Consider the following 19,184-nt stretch of genomic DNA (forward strand, 5'->3'; position numbering starts at 1 on the left):
CTAATTTTTGAAATCTGGAAGTTGCAAATGCTTGCTCAAATGCACTTTTTGACGTCAATTGAAATTCCTTGTGCTGCTTGCTCCATACACTACTCACAAAAAGTTCGGGATGTTTGGTTTTCAGGTGAAATTTATGGAAAATGTAAAAAGTCCACGCTACAGTGATATCACCGAAGTACGACATTTAAGTAGAAGGATGTGCTGCTGATTTCCTCATCTCAAACAATTCAGTGAAACAAATTATGACAACAATGGTGGGTACACCACAACAAAAAATGTGAACACCTCAATAACTCGTCATGTGCCCTTGGTCATCAATTACAACTTGACAACGCCGTCCAATGCTGCTCACAAGTTTACTTGCCGTCAGCTGAGGCATGGCATCCCACTGTTCTTGAAGGGCGGCCTTCAGGTCATTGAGGTTCAGGGGAGCAAAGTTTTGAGCCTCTACACGGCGACTCAGATGATCCCGTAGCTTGTCAATAGGAATCACATCTGGAGGAAGCGCAGGCCATTCCATTTGAGGTACACCAGTCTCCAACAGCCGTTCCTTGCCGATGCAACCTCGATGAGCTGGAGCATTGTCGTCCAGGAAGATGATATTACGCGCGTGTTGTTCATGTAGGGGCACAATTACTGGATGAATGTTATTCAGGTAGTATGGGCTTGTCACTGTACCATTCACAAAGTGTAGGGCAATTCTCTTCCGACTGGACACACCCACCCACACTGTAACATGGCCACCACCAAAAGCTCGTCTGGTGACAACAGTGGCTGATGCAGAGCGCTCGTTCTCCTTGAAGTCACCGACATCGTTGGCGGACATCTTTTCTGCTCAATGTGAGTCGACTTTTATCATAGAACAGCACTGAGGCCCACTGGTCCCTCGTCCAGCGTAAATGCTCCCTGGCCCACGCAGGTCGTCGAGCACGCAAACCAAGCGGCCGTAAATGGTTTTGAATGGTCTGACGTGACACTTGGGTGGATCTCCCCTTCCTTAAATGTGCCTGAACTTGAGTGGCATTCATCATCAGGTTTCTCGGGGCATTGTTCCCAATGTAGCGGTCATCAGTATGGGATCTGGCCAAAGGACGTCCACTTCTACATCTTTTTGTGACTATTCCAGTCTCTCAGTATCACAGTTGCAACCTGCCAATGACATTCTAAGATCAGGGGCCATTTCCGTCTGAGAAGGTCCAGTTTGAAGCATCACAATGGCAAGTTACTGTTGATCCATTGTTAGGTGTCGTCTTGGTCTCAGGATGTCAAAATGTGAACAGCATGATGAGGTCGACTGAACACCTAAACAGCAGCTCTCTCTTTGAACCAGGACATTTATTGGTTTTTAATGTGAATTTTTCCGTTAAGATCCTCCTGAGAGAACGGCAACTTGTGCAAAAAGTACGTACTGAAGCATTTAACAGTTGGACATGAGCATTCAAAAGTTTAAAGGAGGTCAAATTAAGTTCACCTGGAAAGGTTTGAATGCATTCTAGGCTTGTCCTGAAAGTTCACCTGAAAGCCAAATATCCTGAACTTTTTGTGAGTAATGTAAGTGTCCACTTAATTAAAGAAAAAAAATACATATCTTTGGAAAACTGTCCAGAAAATGACCACTGGTTTAAATTATTTCAAACTGGTCCCTGTTAATAAATTCAAAGCACAACCTGCATTTCCAACTTTAAAATACATATTAGAATGTTGGTTTGTATCATCTTTACATCCATTTTCCATGCGGTTTTACTGCATAAGGCAAAAAATAAAAGTGCTTCTTCAATTTTGTTGATCAGGTGCTAGTCAAAATTATAAATACAGCCTGTAATCCACTAAGCGGCAAACGTTTCCGAGTGTTTGCGGGGTAGCGGACATTGATTTTTTTTTTTTTTTTGGTCAGGGCTCGTTCAAGGGCGCAAAGATGTTTACCAGATGCTCGCCAACTGTTTTAATGGTCGCTGACAGTTTTTCTTGTCTCAAGGAAATCTAGAACGTGTTTTAAAATTTACAAGAAAAAAAAAACAACATTAAAACTGTTGGCAAACATTTGGCGAACGTGCCTTCGCAAACACTCGCAAACATTCACCCATCAATGGGATGTGGGCTTCAAAGTAAAAGCCAGGTACTAAAAAGCATGCCAGTACATTGCAGAAAAAAATGTTGAGGTAGTTTGACTAAACGTCAACAAACTCAAAACGTAAAAAATAACAAGCCCCTACCTGACGGGACTGAGTAGCGTACGACATGGTGGAAACACACATGCACTACAGTGATGATGAATTAAAACCATCCCGCCCTCAATAAAAAGTCTTGGCGCTGTGGCTACTGGAGCTCACGTTTGAGCGCATTGCGAGCAACGATCTGCTCGATGGCCACATATGTGCCCGCCAGGAAGCCCACCAGGCCCACAAAGCTGATGACCAGGTTCTTGGCGAGCGACGCTGGCGACAAACCCTCGCCGTGGAAGGTGAGCACCTGCAAGATGGGTGGGAAGATGAGTGCCAGGAAGCTGCTGCTGACCGAGCCCACCAGCGAGATGACCAGATCCAGCTCCGGGATCAGGATGGCAAGGGTGCCTGGTGATGACAAAAATGCAGGGAAGATGTTCAAAATGTTCATTTTGTTGGAAAAAAAAAAAAAAAAAAAGACTCTGCCCTCACACTCACTACAAACCTATATACACGTACATAGGTTCCGGGTCTATTCATGTGTCATATATGTTTAATGGTCTGTGTGCGTGCGAAATCTGAAAGTGCACTTTTGGCCGATTTTCAGCGGCCAAAAATGTTCAGGGACTTGGTCCAATCAGCATCTGAGGTAGGTCATGGCCCGAAAGAGTGGGACAGTGGGGCAGTGGCCCAGGCCATGGTGGCAAGATACCTGGAATTGAAAAATGTTCAATTCGAGAGCAGCGTCATCATGACCCAATTGGAGCGGAGGTTGCGGACTGATTTAGTGCTATTTTGGCGGGCTTATTTACATGTAACGGGATGAGGATAACAGAGGAAGTCTCAATAAATGCGGTGTCTCAGTTTCCCGGCTTTGGGACACAAGAGAGAAGACATACCGTTTAAGATACTGCTCCCTGCGCAGCCTGAAATATACATCAAAGCGGTCTTGGTGGAACTGCAGCTCACAAAGGACTGATTAAACTCTGAAGTTCTCACCGGGTCATGAGTAAAAAATGCACCATTCCATTTTTTATTATTCGGCAGCTCGCCTTCCCCAACCCCTCCTAAAAATCAGCAAGGCCAGGGCCTTTCTTTAGCAATAACAAAAGATTACATCTGGTCAAGGCGCAATCTACTTCTTGTCTGAATTTTTACTTCTTGAAAGGCTTCAATGTTAGCATTCCGTGCTCCCACGGTACCCTCTAACATTAAGCAGGTGCAGTGTGAAAAGGGGTTTAATGTCAAACCCTGCGCGCACGCACGCACGCACGCACGCACGTACACACACACACACACACACACACACACATTCAGTGACACAGTATCTGCACCTATGGACCTATGGTTCATGATATCAACTAATAAGATTTACTCGTATCTTTATACAATTTTTAGACATCTCGCCCAGCCCTCCTTGGAAGATTCATTGTAATCCAAGTGCGAGAATTGTGACTAGATGTTCGCTTTTCCATGCCCACTCAAATGCCCATTCAAATCACACCCAATTTAGGTAAAGCCTGAATACAATACAATACAATATGTTAATCTACCTGCAGAGGGATAGGTCTCGTTAAGGTCTAGGTTTAGATTGAATAGGACTACAAATGAACTTGCGACTAGTTTATTACCATGGTGACAAGTACAGTATATACGGTCTGACCAAGACGCTTTTGAACGCAATCAATGGCAGCGTGATGCCAAATTAACCCAAGGGCCAACGCCAAGGTCGACTTTCATGTGACAGCAAGCAAAGGCGTCACTCGGCTCTGGAAGGACGCTCTTTCAAAAAACATTTAAGACTTTTCCGCCCTTCAATCCAGGTGGGAGAAGAGGGTGCTGGGGATTTGGGGACCAAGTCTATCTCAGGAGACGAAGCCCTGTTTTCAAGTCAAAGCGCTAAAATGTATGAGCGTGGCTAAAAGGCTCAGTCAACGTCCCCTCAGAGGCAGCAATGGCACAATTGGTCTAGGCAAGTCACTTTCATGGTACAAAAACAAAAAAAGAAAAATCACAGATTTTCTACATTCTCCGGTTACCTAAGACACAACGCTAATGGCTTATGATGCAACGCTAATAGATGAATGGCATTATGGAAAGTCACTGTCATTTAGCAGACCCTCCCTAGTTGTGGTAGCTGGCGAAAGCTAATGCTATATGTAAGAAAATGTCTATGTAAAATAGAGGTGTGCTGTGGTTTTGCTAGCTAACTAGCTAATGCTAACAGTGTATGTTAACGGTGTGTGTAAATTACAGGTGTGCTGTGACCATGTTAGATGAAATGAATGCTAACGGCATATGTAAAATTATGTGAACGTAAAACAGAGGTGTGCTGTGATCATGCTAGCTAGCTAGAGCAAACGTAACCGATTCAAAAATAGGTACACAATGCTGATGCTCTTCGTTAAAAAAAAATCTCTAGAACAAGCTTCAGAGAACCTATTGACTGGTCTTCACAGACTTCAAGAATAATGATGATGGTGATGGATGTATGGCAGAAAAAACAATAGCCGTCAATCATTTTTGTTTCAAAAAAATAAATAAATAAATAGACGAGACGAGATATAGAATGTGTCCACTGAGATGATCCGTCTTTGCTCAGAATACGTCAGTAGACTGATAAATGACATACATGTTTACCTTCAGACAGCCAGAGAGAAAATGGATCATTCGCTGCAAATGTCCAATGAATGTTTACGTAATGCTTATTATAATCAATCTGGGGGTAACATGACGCCAGCAACTATAAGAAAAGTGATGAAAAAAAATGACAAACTAAGGGGAAGATGGTACTGTGTGGCTATTTTACAGAAACAATTGGTGCATCATAGCCACATTGGTATATCTGGCATGTCGTCGCTATCGTGCGGAATACTTGCACCTCCAAAAGCACTACTTTTCAGTAAAAAGCAAAAACAAAACACTATCATCCATCCATCCATCCAGTCTCTCCACAACTTTATCCCAGTTTTTAATTTTGGCCCACTTTGAGTTTGGCACCAGATGAAAACATTGAGGTTGGTTGTGCACTCCTTAGTGTAGACAAGTGTCCCTTTAAAAGAAATGGAAAAAAATTAAGAAACATTTAGAGTTGCATCACAGTAAATTCAAGCTTATACCAAGCTTGTGTGAAGCAGATGCAGGTGACAAATGCAGGCAGGTCCCTGATTTTTTTTTAGTTATATTTATAAACAATGTACATTGTATGGTAAATATTGGGTTTTACCAGTACAGTATTAAGAATTAAATAAGTTAGATCAAAAGACTGCCTTTGTTTTATATTGCAACTGTTGAGAAACCCTCGCTATCACACCCTAGAAAAAAGTAGGCCACATTGGTTAATTGCTTAATTATTCACCCCAAGGCCCAGTTTAGTACCTGGACTCCGTACCCATCCCGAAATTAAGTAGTCAGAGAAGTAACTGTGGTAACACCCCTCATAACAACATGACGAGATAGTTGCACTTAACTGGCGTAGAACACAAAAGCACTTGGGCGCAAAGCGTACGGGTTTCCGCTGTTTGTTTTTTCCTCAAACAGGTGGTCTGAGTCTTCAACGTCACAATTGCGGAAATAGCAATGAGGCCAAAGAAACAAATGGCCAAAGAGGAGCTAGATTGGAGGGGGGGGGATCAATTGACTTCATATCGGAGGAAGTGTCTTTTGTCTAGTTGCAACAGAAAAAAATGTTGCGGAGTTGCTGCGGCAGTAGAATTGAATTGAATTGAATTTGACTTTTATTTGGTCTCCCATAGGAGAAACTTGTCTCGGAGGACAGGCCCTCTGTGGTGCTACATACATTGAGCAAAAACGTACACGTACACTACACAACATAAATTGGACAATCACATATAATACAAGACAATATATACTCCACACACATTGGACACTACATTACAGTCATATGCACACCCCCCACTGCCCTCATGTCCTTCCGCTTGTCTGTCTGCCTCCCTCTAATTTTTTATTGATTAAGATGGTAGCCTGCGGTATGAATGAGTTTTTATATTGGTTTAATTTGCAGAGAAGAGTCCTATACCTCTTTCCTGAGTTGAGGAGCTCGAATTGGGAGTGTAGCACATGGGGAGGATTGTCGAAAATGTTGTTGGCCTATTGAATAACAGACTGCACATATATGTCCTGGGGAGGAGGGGGTGAGGGCTGCCCGATTAACTTCCCTGCTGTCTTAACCAAGCTGGTTATCTGAACCTTAGATTTAACAGTTAGGTTCCCGAACCAACTGGTTATTCCAAAGCTCAGGACTGACTCAGGTTGCTCTATAAAAGATCAACAGAATGCTGCTGCCAACTCCAAATATCCTCAGACGTCGCAAAAAATGAAGGCGCTGATGGATCCTCGAACAGACATTTGATACATGTGTCTGCCAGTTAAGCCTGCAATCCATTTAAATCCCAAGTATTTGTAAGAGGAGACCTGCTTGATGTTTGTGCCGTTTATAGAGATGGGGCTATGGTCTCGGATTGATTTAGGGTCAAACACCATTTCCTCAGTTTAAAATGGCTGCGCCTCAGGAATGAATCAAAGGATAAACGCATTGCGGACCAGGAAAGTAAATTAGAGGATTTGGAGCAATACTCCAGAATAAATGAAGTACTTGTCATCAGAATATACATCATGCCCAGGTCCAATGCGCATGGGGTGACCACAGACACCGGGTCAGACACTACAGAGCTGGAGGTGAACTCCATGGAGCAACAGCTGACTGCCTTTCTCCAAAACAGAGGAGCTGAGTTGGAGGTGGAAAACATCGTGGCTTGGCATCCTCCCCCCCAAGGAAGAAAAACAGTGACACACCACCAATGATACTGGCGTTTGTGAACAGGTAACAAAAGGATGCACCGATGAAACGAAGACGCAGGTTGAAAAGAGCTGACATATTTCTGAACAATCATTTAACCCAAGGAAAAGACAGGCAATAGCAAGAAAAGCCTGATTGCAGATAAAGTACTGTCAAGTAAATAATTATAATTAAAAATTATTTATATTATACATTAAGGACATTTGGGCGGCCCGGTGATCCAGTGGTTAGCGCGTCGACCTCACAGTGCAGAGGTCGTTGGTTCGATCCCGGCTCCTCCCTCCCTGTGTGGAGTTTGCATGTTCTCCCCTGCCTGTGTGGGCTTTCTCTGAGTACTCCGGTTTCTTCCCACATTCCAAAAACATGCATGGCGGGCTGATTGAACACTCTAAATTGTCCCTTGGTGTGAGTGTGAGCATGGATGGTTGTTGGCTGGCAACCGGTTCGGGGTCTCCCCCGCCTACTGCCCGAAGATGGCTGGGATAGGCTCCAGCGCGACCCTTGTGAGGATAAAGCGGATCAGAAAACGGATGGATGGATTCATGACATTTGCAAAGTTACCGATTTTTTTTAAATATGTAATTTTTGTAGAGGACACAAATTTTCACTTTGGGTAAAAACATAACTTTTGTGTAATGTTAGAAGAGAGTTAGGAAAATCTTAAGTCATGTTTGATGTACATGAATTGTCTCTTAACATCAAGACAACCACATTTATGCTTTTTGGGAATCAGAAAAAAATAAAAAGGGAACATTATTCTCAGAATTTGTAATGTTAATATTTCATGAATAAATCCATACAAATATGCCCTTGAAACATTTTTGAAATGAATGACGTCTGCCTCGATGTGTAAAATGGGAAAACACAATCAAGATTACCAGGAAAAATTTGCATCAGATTATGAGGAAAACAATTTGGAGGAAAAAAATGAACTTTATGGTAGCGCAGTGGCTCTCAAACTGAGGCCCTGTGACATGGGGGGGTGAAATGAAATATTCTCTGCAATTTTATCTTAAGGGCTTGAGAGGATTGGAAGCAGAGATGGAACTCAAACATCCAACCAGCAGCAGGAGGTGAACCAGCTCATAGTAAAGTTAAAGGTGAACAAATGTCTCAAAAGCGGAAAGCTGGGAACACGACAGCCCCATTGAGTGGCGGCACGGGGATCCCCCGCGGCATGCTACCTTTGCACTGCAAGCTCGCAAAACATTCTCCCGTCCTATCTAGTTGCCATCAACAACTCAACAGTGCATGCAAACCCCTCTAGAGAAGAGACACCAATGAAATGAGCCAACAACAGAGCACACCCAGCTGAAAACGCTGTGAAAATGGTGCATTATAGTGAATGACAACAACCCACAAGAGGCGCATGCACTTTATTGTTGCAATTATAGGCATCATGGAAGCCACCTTATAATTCACCCTCCTCTCTCATTACTCAAGCAGTTGCCAATCATTTCTCATTCATGTAATCGCCTTATTTCCTCAAATCGCTGACTGCGTCTGTCATTTAAGACAAATGAATGCCGCCTGCAAATAGACGCACGCCTTTTGCCCCATCAGCAACGGCACGATCCCAGTTCAGAGACACTTTTGTTCATGTTCACATTGAGTTTACTACTCTGTTGCTGAGCAAAAGAGAGACCCCAACGACCCAGAGCACGTTAACAGTTTAAGCGTGTATTTTCCGGTAGTCTGAACACCCCGTGGCCCTGCACTGCCTGTCACAGGTCAGTCTCGGTACGATGACAGACATTGATGTGCGAGTGGTGTGAACCATCTACAGTCTACACTTTACTACAAACTACACTCTATCAGCGAGGTATGGGCCCCACCTGGCCTATCCTCAGTCTCCGGCCAGCCCTTGCAAAGTATTTATGAAGTCAAACTAAAACCTCAAATGCTTTTGTGTGTGGGTGATGCAAGCAAGCAAGCAAGCAACAGCAAAGGCTAGTGTTTTCAGTGTCACAAAACTAGCATCATTTTTTTTTTCAATAAAGAAACTTGGCCTAATGCGTACAGTATTCATCATGTCAGCAACTATGTATTTCCTGCAGAGTGAAGGGAAGACAATCATTCCCACATAATGATGTCTAATATGAGTTTGCGGATGGTGATCAAAAATGTGAACAACCTTTTTAACACATTTCTGAAACCAAGCGTGGAACTCAATTTACTTCAAATCAAATCAATTTTCCTCATTTTTCTTAACTGAACTGCCATTAATCTGTTTCAAACCCCCAAGACACCATCCATTTTTGTTTTTAATGAACAAAATGACCACCATATTGCATTAAAGCCTAAAAAAATGTATACAGTCAAACCTCGGTTTTCGAACGTCTCTGTTCTCGACCAAATCGGTTTTTGACCAAAAATTTAAATTTTTTTGATGCCTCGGATTACGACCGATAATCGGTTCTCGACCAAACTGAGCGCACTTAAATGCGCCACTTGACTCCTCTCGCCTTCCTTACACGAGGAAGTGACGCTTCCTCGGGTAGACAAGGAAGTGACGCTTCCTCGTGTAGCGTTCTATTGTGAGCAGACGTGTTCAATAAACATTTTTTGAAACTGAGCGTGGTTTCAGTTTTCAAACAAATCGCCTTCTTGAACAGATTATCGTCAAAAATTGAGGTATGACTATATGAAAAAAGGGCTTATAAAGTGTAATTACTGTACGTTGGGACAAGTCGAAAGACACAACAGTGGGTGTATCATTCTCCTATATTGCTGATAATGTGCCAGTTTCTTTCCACGTACCCCACTTAAATAGGAATTAGTTGTCTGAGAACAGGATGAGTTCAGATTAACAGAGTAAAAAGCATCCCTGGAGGACGGTCGGGAACCAGGAAGCGCAATGTGATCACCTCAAAGAATGAAGTCCAATGAGGCATTCGCTATGCCTGCGTTCAGGAAACGATTCGTTTGCAAAAGCAACTCTTCTCGATACCCAGCCTTCCTCATCCCAACCCGAAGCCTGTCTTCTGAATTCCACATTCAACCCACGACAGTGCTAATAAAATCATGGGCTGCCTGCGGAATGACCTGCGGACGTGAAGTGGTGCATGTATGCATTTATTCCCTTTTATTGGCTTATCAACATGAATGTCGGCATGAGTCGCTATAGGGTCCAAACACGGTTTAATGAAGGAAAGTCCCAAGGCGAGCGCAAGCCGGCGCGGGGGATTCTGCTGCAGGTTTGCCCTTGACTCTCTCGCAACAATTCCCACAATGGATGTTTATCAAGAGAAGGTGGAGTGCGCATTCAGTAACCAAGCACTTTTGTCGTCGCTTAGAGGTCTGCATGAACTCCTCCCTTGAGAATAATTAAAAGGTTCAGTTTTTATTGAAACTGTTCAAAAGGGAGAGATTCAAACTGAGCAAACAAGATCAGCGGAGTAATATAAGCATTCATTCAAATCTTGGGTACGCAAACACAGCTGCTTTGTCTGTAGACGAAATAGAGGGGTTAGTCAAGGAAATGGTTTTTCAGCGCACGTAGAAGAGCCCTCAACTTTGACTTAAAATGCAGTTGAGATGAATTCTTTACAAAGCCTGCAATTAAGGGGATTTTTGGGGTGAACATATTTAATCTACTTGCAACAACTGATTTATATAGCACCATTTACATAAGGCCTTTCAACTGACCCAGGTATGTACATTTAATATTTTTATAAATGTAATTTACTCATAATTACAAACATAGGATGTTTAAAAATTACATTTAATAAAATAGGTATCTAACAACGTAATGAAGCTACTGCCATCTTATGGGATGGTGAATCAGGTCGTTCGTCTATATGTGCCCTGCGATTGGCTGGCAACCAGTTCAGGGTGTACCCCGCCTACTACCTGAAGTCAGCTGGGATAGGCTGCACGCGATTCCTGTGAGGATAAGCGGATAAGAAAGTGGATAGATGGATAGATGGATGGATGATGGCTGGATGGATTTAAATTGACGCACGTTACACATTTTGTGTGCAATCTGACAGACGGAGAGAGAGTTGGAGCACCTTTGGTGTATGTACCAGTAGGAGCAGTAAACCATGCACTCACGCTGTGCAACCGGATGAGATATTTACTAGCCCACACTGAAAAACATGGGAGTATTTGCGAGCATAATGGTCGCAGTGTCGAGCCCTGTTAAATTAACTAATTTCAGCTTTGCCTTATGTCAGTCTGGTAAACAGTCTTCCATTACCTTAACCCTACATTTAAGATACAGATAGCGTTAAATACAACAATGCGTCATTTTCGATTTTTGGACATTGAATGCTTTCAAAGTAGGGGATGGAAAATTGACTTGACTTGGCTCTTACACACCAGTTTTGAAGGCTGTGTGATGTTGCGGCCACAGTGCAAGTGCTGTGGAGCTGAGGGGCACTAACGAGATGCGTGGGGCTGGCGGGGGAGACGTGTACGTGTGCATGTGTGTTGGAGCAGCCCAGCACAATGAGAGACAGACAGACCGACCTACAGAGTGGAGCTTTTCCTCTGTATGTCTGTACTGTACGAGTGTGCATGTTATTTTCCATTTACTTCGAGTTTCATCTTCCCAGGGAGCTGTCAAAACACATCGGCTGGCCGCCCATGGAAAACCTTCATGGGGGAAATGCTGAACTACCCTGAATGCAAACCACATAGGTCACAGAAACCTTTTACGACCAGGACGTTGTGTTACCAGGAACTCAAAATTCCTGGTCTTGTTGGTGGAAAAGAGACAAGTGTGTTTTGCTGCTCCTCGGGCCTTTGTGTATACCACTTTGATGATGATCGATCATAAAAACCTGACTACTAGCGACACAATTTAATAAGTACTCACATGTAAATATGACAAGGACAGCGCGGAGCACAAGATCAACGGCCCTCTCCCAATGCTCTGACACGCGGGCTACGGCCGACGGGATAAGAATCTCCGCGGGGACGTAGAACTGCAAAGCGAACGTGATGAAGATGCCGAAGCAGTAGAGCAGCTTAACAGCCTGGTAGGTCCTGGATGAAGATGAGGGAGAAGGAAGAAAATGAGCAACGGTATACTACAGGACAACAAAGTATCAGTGACCTGTACTTTTTTTTTAGCTTTCTTATGTGGCGACACCACAAAAGGGAGAAACAGGAAACACAGAACAAAACAGAAAGACGAAAGACTGAATGGAACGTGTGTGTGTGTGTGTGTGTGTGTGTGTGTGTGTGTGTGTGTGTGTGTGTGTGTGTGTGTGTGTGTGTGTGGAGTGGCCATATGTCAGATTTTACTGGAACAGTGCAATAAATCTCAAATGATGTCCAGTAGTTCTCTGGTTCTGCTGGTAATAAATGGCATTTTTTTTTTTTTTTTGTATAACTGACATTTAAATCAAGAGCCGGTGGTAATTATGTCTTTGGTCTTGTTAGAGAACGGCAAGTTGTGTAAAGAAGTACTCTAAAATTTAACAGCGGGACTTGTGTAAGGCTATCACAAATTTTACGTTCATTCTATGTTTCCTCTGAAAGCCAAATAGCCCGAACTGAGTAGTGAACACTCAGCGCTGCACACAAAAGTTGCTAAGATGTCTCAAAAATGCCACGCAGGTCTTCTTTCAGTCACAAGTAATTGACACCCAAACTAGAGTAAATGTAGACACTTGTGATGTCTTCTTACCAGCAGTTGGGCAGGTTAAGGGTGATGCTGCCGCCAATGTCGGCGCCAAAGCACATATAGCCGATGGTGCCCAGGCTGATGTAGAGGAAGGTGACAATGCCCATTCCCAGGTAAAGGACCAAGGGGAAACTCTGTGGCCTGTGCATCTTGTTCTCCAGCGGGAGGACCTTGAGACAACAGCGACAACTGAGTGTCAACCTATTTCCCGTGTGTGTGTCTGCGTGTGCATGTGACCCCTTTCTTTGTTGTTCTTGCACGTACCACTCCGATCCCTTCAAAGGCAAAGATGGCTGTCCCGAAGAAGAGCGGGTAGTCCTTGGCTTGGCCCACCAACGGAAGGTCGATGGGGTATTTGATGTGCTGGAAGAGAACAATGGAAGAGAAAACTGGATTAATTGTTTCATTATTTATTTGAAATTATTTAACCAGCAAAGCCTCCTTGAGATTAAAAAGCTTGAGTGTCCTGGCCAGAACAACATTGGACACAATAGCCACACACAGAACTTGGATACCCTCACGCTGTCTTAAAACATTTAAACCCAAAATCGTTGCTTGAACCTCTAACCCAGGCTTGAAACCATAACCCTTGTTTGTAACTCTGACCCAGACTTGAAAGCCTAACTCAAGTTTGAGATCCTAATTTGATACCCGAATCTCAGAGATGCTAATCTGTTTCAATTAACTTCCATAACAACTCTATAACCATCATCATTCATATACTATGGCTCCTATATTTGTTTTCATAGTTAGATGGATAAGATATATGAATCATTCCATTAGGGAATTTGCTATTGCTGCATTTCCTTGATGGTCAAAACAGCAATATTTTACCAATAACAGTACAGTTGCAGGTTGACTCAAAGTATATGACATTTCAACATGTCACTGTCACAAATATCTGTCTATGGATTTGCCTTTACTGATTCTGTCGCCTGCAGCCTCTCGTCCATGGAGAGTGTGAGTGTGTCAATGTCAGTGAGTGTGTCACAAACTTCAGTCGCACTACTGAAATTGAAATGGAAGTGGAAATAGTCTAGTTTCCTGTTTGTAGATTAAAGTGGGGTGGAAATGAAGAAATGAGTGTCAAAATGTAGTGTGTGCGTGGTACGCGCCAGCTGTCACCATGTGCATTGAGAGGGTGAGAGCAGTGCACAATTGCTCACGCCCGCAGCCTGGAGGGAACACTGCACACTTCTGATGTTTAATTAAGAGACAGAACTCAACAAAATATGTTTATTATTTAAACCATTGGAAAATATAAAATGTCATTGAACATTTGACATCCCAAAAACTCCACTCAACGTTTCCCACTAAGAATATTTAAAAGTAGTGAACAGCCAATGCTCTCTAGAAAAGCCACCGATACCACAATGTGTTGCGCCAATATAGAAAAAAGAGTGAGTACAACCACTGATTAAAAACAACCACTTTGAAACACTGCCTTGAAATCATACTTGTGTGTGGCATATCCCAAGTTTTTATATTATTCTTAATGTTAGCTTGATCTTTAGGTTTGGTTTTTCGCCATTCAAATGTTCCATCAATCTACTTATGATTCACCGCCTGTACCCAACCATTTTGAATGTTTTGGAGTGAAGTGATAGCTTTTTATGCAAATGTCCAGCAGGCATATCTCACAGGCATTTTTGAAAAGGCGACTCATATGTCCTACTGACAATTCACGTGTGAGCACAGAAGAAGCTTAAAAAAAAATACACAGTGGTGTTTACCGTGATGGAGTAGAAGTAGATGAGGACCAGGCTGGTGGCCATGACCAAGTTGGCGATGAGCGAGAGCGGCGCCAAGTACTTAAGGTTGGGCGTAAAGACCAGAAGGATGAAGGCGGGCAAGAAGCAGAGCATGTAGAGGCGTGAGTCGAAGCTGGGCACCAGCACCTGTGTCTGGTTGCCGCCGTCTACCTGGCAGTTGAAGGTGGTGGCGTTGGCTGCCTCTACCACCTGCCAGGAAGGAAAAACAAGGCCAAAAAACCCCCCACTATTAAAATAAATAAATAAAACGTATTTTTAGTTATTAGGGCTGCGTGATAAATCAACATGAATACGTATTGTAATGGACACAAGATCAATATCAAGACAAAATGTGTTCACTAAAATGTTCAAAGAAAAAAAAATTAAATTAAAAATCTGGAAGAAAACTTGGACCCCGGTATTCTGCATGCTGTAGACAGAGCCCTAAGGTATGACGTTAGATTTATACCACAATTACAACCAAGGAAAAGGAAATTTTGAGAACAAAGGCATTTTTAAGCGCAGCCAAGTCGACAAGTGCTCGTCTGCGACGTGCTTACCCTAAGAGGAAGCTCAACCCAAGAAGTGCGTGCATGGGGTGTACGCACGCCGAAATAAAGTTTGGCTTAGTTTTCTTTAAAAAAAAAAAAAAAGACCCGTTGCCTCAGTGCAACTCCTGCAATAATATTACATTGTGTCAAACTAACACCTCCAGATGGATACATGGAGTACAAGTCAAGGAGTTCCCTGTTTGTGATGTACTAGCTCCGGTGTTTTTTGGGCCAGCTCCAACTTTCAGCATCACCTTGAAGTCCGTTGTTCGGTAAAATAACACCATGTCCTTTGGCAAAAAAATAACCTGCTAACAAGTTAAGTAGAGCTAGATGACACAGGAGGAGGACATCGAGGAAGACCCTAGTTACGACCACACAGTGAGTACCAAACACAATCTCTTGGTACTCATGTGAGGAACCCATGAAAACAAATCATGTGCACCCTTGGACATAACGTCATCATAAAATGTATTATAATAAAATTAAATGTGGCAAATATAGTGGTAACTACCTGTATACAGCCATTATATTATATTATAACAATCTGTAACAATAGTATCAATCATTGTTTTTGGACAGTGGTTCTCGAAATTTTTAAACCAAGTACAAACAAAAAAGAACATTCATTTTACAAGTAACACCATTCGGAAAAAACGTCATGATACAAAGGACAATAACATAGTGGGACTAAGTGGTCTTAAAAAAAAAAAAAAACGAGGTAGACGTTTTATTCTTAAAATACACTTGTATTTATTATTGTAAACCAGTGCGTGATTCTTCACAGTTCAAACATTAAAACTGTGCTCGAATGTAGGAAAATAAAAAGTAATGATCACATTTGAATGTATTGTAAATATCGAATGAAAATCGCATTCCAATAAATGTTTAGAAAACAGTTGCCAAACATTTTTACGCGTTTTTAAATACATTAAATATATATGAAGGTAAGTGTTGAAAAGGTGTAAAGCCTGAGATCATTTAATAACGAAGTGTTGACATTTAGCATGAAATTCTTCTTCACCCTCTCAGTTGTCCCTTTTTTTTTGTTTGTTTGTTTGTTTTTTGGTAGGGCAAGGCTAAAACGCAGACTGTCTGATGCAACCAAGGAACAGCATGTGTCACCCCATCCCCGCTACATAAGTGCCCTTCTTTCATCTGGGGCGATACAGCACACTTACCACATCCTTATAGATAATAACTTGGCCCATTTCTACCAGTGCAACATCATGCAGCAAGCCATCAAGCTTTGACCATAACCTAAAAAAAAAATACATTTCCCTGAAGTGAGATGTGTTTTGTTTTTTTGGGCTACAATGTTGCTGCCATGTACAATGACCAGCCCATGTAGCAAGATAGCAGTGAAACAGGAGGGCTTACCATAACCAAGTGATGTCTCGGCTAACTACATTCAAATGCAGCTGGGAGATTTTTATACTCTTTAGCCACATTGGCTAAAATGTTTCATGACCCAATGCTAACCTTGCTTGACGACACATTTACAACAAGAACGTTGGTGTGACATGTCAGGGATAAAGGGTCAAATAACATTGGACACCTTCCTTTTCCCAAGTCAGAGAAGCCCTGGAAGAGACGATGAACTCGCTTGTTCAAACCCAAGCCAACGAGAGCCGCGGCTCAATGATGAGGCAGACCCAGTGCAAGTTACCATGGATTTTAGCATTTCATCGGAGCAGCCTTCTACTAGCCGCGAAGGCAAACATCGAAGTAACTGTTGCTCGCTGCTACTGCACGAGTGTGAGCACTCACTCATTCAAAACACATTTCCAAAACATTAAAAACCCTGCAAAGTCATTTGTGTATTTTTTAAATGCATGAAATAAGTGTTGAAAACATCGGCAAAGACTGAGAACAATTTAGTACTGAATTGCTGACAGATAGCGGGAAATTCTTTTTCACCCTCTCAGTCAGGGGTGTCAAACTCATTTTTGTCGAGGGCCACTTTGGAGTTACATCTTCCCTCGGAGGGCCAAATTAATGTTTAATCATCACATAATATGATTACTTGTCCACAACAAATTGATGGATTACTAGGTTTGAAATCATTCAGCTACATGTTTGTTGTTTGTTCACTTATTGTTCAAGTGAGTGTAAACATGGTCAGAAAATAATTGCAAAATCTCAATGTTATTTATTACACATGACAATTTGACATTTCGGTACTCATTTTAGAAAGGATCATGGAAGTTGACATACATGATCTGCTTTCGCGGGCCACATAAAATGACGTGGCGGGCCAGATCTGGCCCCCGGGCCTTGAGTTTTGACAACTGTGCTCTCAGTTGTTCCTGTTTTTTTGGGGGGTGGGGCTAAAACATGGATGAGCTGATGCAACCAAGGAACAGCGGGAGTGGCCCCATCCTATCTAACATATTCTTATCGAACATATTCTTATCCCCACTACATAAGTGCCCTCATTTCATCTGGGGCAATTCGGCGCAATTCCCACTACCTTACTGATCTGTTCAACATCATGAAGTGTTATGTGTTCCTTGGGCCACAATGTCCTTGCCAAGTGCATGCATAACTGGTGCGCATAGCAAAATAGTGGTGAAACAGGCGGCAACCACCGCCACAAACACCTGATGTCCGGGTTAATTACACTTGAATGTGGAATGGGCTTAAAACTTTCATGACCAGTGCCAAACCTGACAACGGTATTAATTGGCAGACTCACAAAAGGACCGCGAGCAGAGCAGCTTTCCGTGCAGCAATTAAAGTTTGATCGTGACAGGTAGTGCCAAAATGTTTGAGTAGCGGCCAAAATTCATTTGTGGTGGCCCGCTACAGTTAAATGTATATGTGGGTAAAACTTCAGCTGTAATGTCTTAATGTGCAGATCCGATCAAAAACATAATTGTTCAAATCATGAAGGCAAATCACAAAATGTGCATAAAATGCAAAACATCGTCCGATATGATCCCGCTGATTATATTGCTGTTAAGTCTAATCTTGATACACGTTTCATTTGAATGTAGTGTGCCACACAAAAGGCATTTCAGATATGTCGTGTTTCTGATTCAACACTATGTCAAAGGAGTACACACAGTACCGGTAGTTAAAAGATATAAGGGAGAATTAAGAACGATTGAAGAATGTTGTGTCTGGTGGCGAACAAAGAGAAATCGGGATACGATGTTACCTCTGTGTGTTAACTACAAAATAAAATGCTTCCAAAGTAAAGCAAGAACTGCTTCTTACGAATACCACAAGTTATAAAATCAAATTGTGACAGGAAAACCGAAGTGATACTTTATGGCATTATCGTTTACTTCTCTTTACTTGAAGCGTCGCGCTGCAAGCTCAGCTGGAGACGAGCTGTGCGGAGCAGAGCTGGCAACGGGCCTCAAGAAACTTGGTGTCTGCCGATGGCCCACCGCCGCAACTCGCGGGAAGGCGGACTTGGTCACAACCTAAGTGGAGTCCATTATCCATTTTGCAGAGCATTATTTGCAGTCGGCTAACAACAAAGTGCTGTCACCTGTGTTTACCTCACAGTATCCCCAAACGGCTGACATGGCTCCTACTCCACCTGCCCGGAAGGCATTTGTCGGGCTGGTAAGGTGTATCAGTGTGTTAGTATCGGAGCATCTTTTCGAGTACAAGTACAAACGTACAGTATCAGCACTGACGATTAGTACAGCCCTACTTGAATCTCTAAACCTTGCTAAAATCCCATCTGAATTCTCGTGATCCAAACCCTGACTTCAAACAAACCAAGTACAATGCCTGAAGCAGCATGACTGAAAACCCCGACTATGTAACAATCATTTTTGTTTTAGACCCTAATTTTGCCTTGAAACCCTCAATCTTTACCCTAGTTTGAAACTTTAACATGGGCCGTTAACCTTGATTTGGGAGACTAAATGAAGACATAATTGACGTTTTGGTTCCACTGTTCTTCATTGATAAGTTAATGGCAATGTCTGAACCAGTGTGACAACAGAGAGGCACTGCCATCTAATGGCCATGAAATACCGCTTATATAAATAATGTAGTGGATGATGAGGTCCAAATGTGGTGCAAAGAGCAGGTGTCAAAAGTTCACCATAGTTTTACTTTGCAGTACGAGTTTCAAAGAGTAGAGCTGCGATGCCAACAGTAAAAGGACAGAGTGACCACAGATAATATGGAGGTTTCTGTGGTGAATGGAAACCCTTTGGGTGTGTGTGTGTGTGTGTGTGTGTGTGTGTGTGTGTGTGTGTGTGTGTGTGTGTGTGTGTGCGTGTGTGGGTTGTGTGTTTT

The 19,184-nt window shown here is 42.7% G+C and overlaps 1 protein-coding gene across 3 annotated transcripts in view; it reads right to left on the bottom strand.

The window, feature by feature from the left end:
- Window positions 1-1,889: 1,889 nt before the first annotated feature.
- The window catches only part of slc36a1 (solute carrier family 36 member 1), a 28,936-nt gene continuing 11,641 nt past the window's right edge, over window positions 1,890-19,184 (bottom strand). For 2 of the 3 annotated variants that reach the window (XM_019884057.1, XM_019884055.1), the window contains exons 8-12: window positions 14,350-14,577; window positions 12,881-12,979; window positions 12,620-12,786; window positions 11,804-11,973; window positions 1,890-2,570 (exon numbers count right to left, since the gene is read on the bottom strand). In XM_019884057.1, coding sequence (XP_019739616.1) covers window positions 2,317-2,570; window positions 11,804-11,973; window positions 12,620-12,786; window positions 12,881-12,979; window positions 14,350-14,577 — 918 coding nt within the window. In that variant the 3' untranslated portion in view covers window positions 1,890-2,316. The remainder of the gene's footprint in view (window positions 2,571-11,803; window positions 11,974-12,619; window positions 12,787-12,880; window positions 12,980-14,349; window positions 14,578-19,184) is intronic. The other variant, XM_019884058.1, reaches the window with a different exon arrangement.

This window comes from Hippocampus comes, unplaced genomic scaffold, assembly GCF_001891065.2.
Source record: "Hippocampus comes isolate QL1 unplaced genomic scaffold, H_comes_QL1_v1.1 scaffold156, whole genome shotgun sequence".
Classification (NCBI taxonomy): domain Eukaryota; kingdom Metazoa; phylum Chordata; class Actinopteri; order Syngnathiformes; family Syngnathidae; genus Hippocampus; species Hippocampus comes.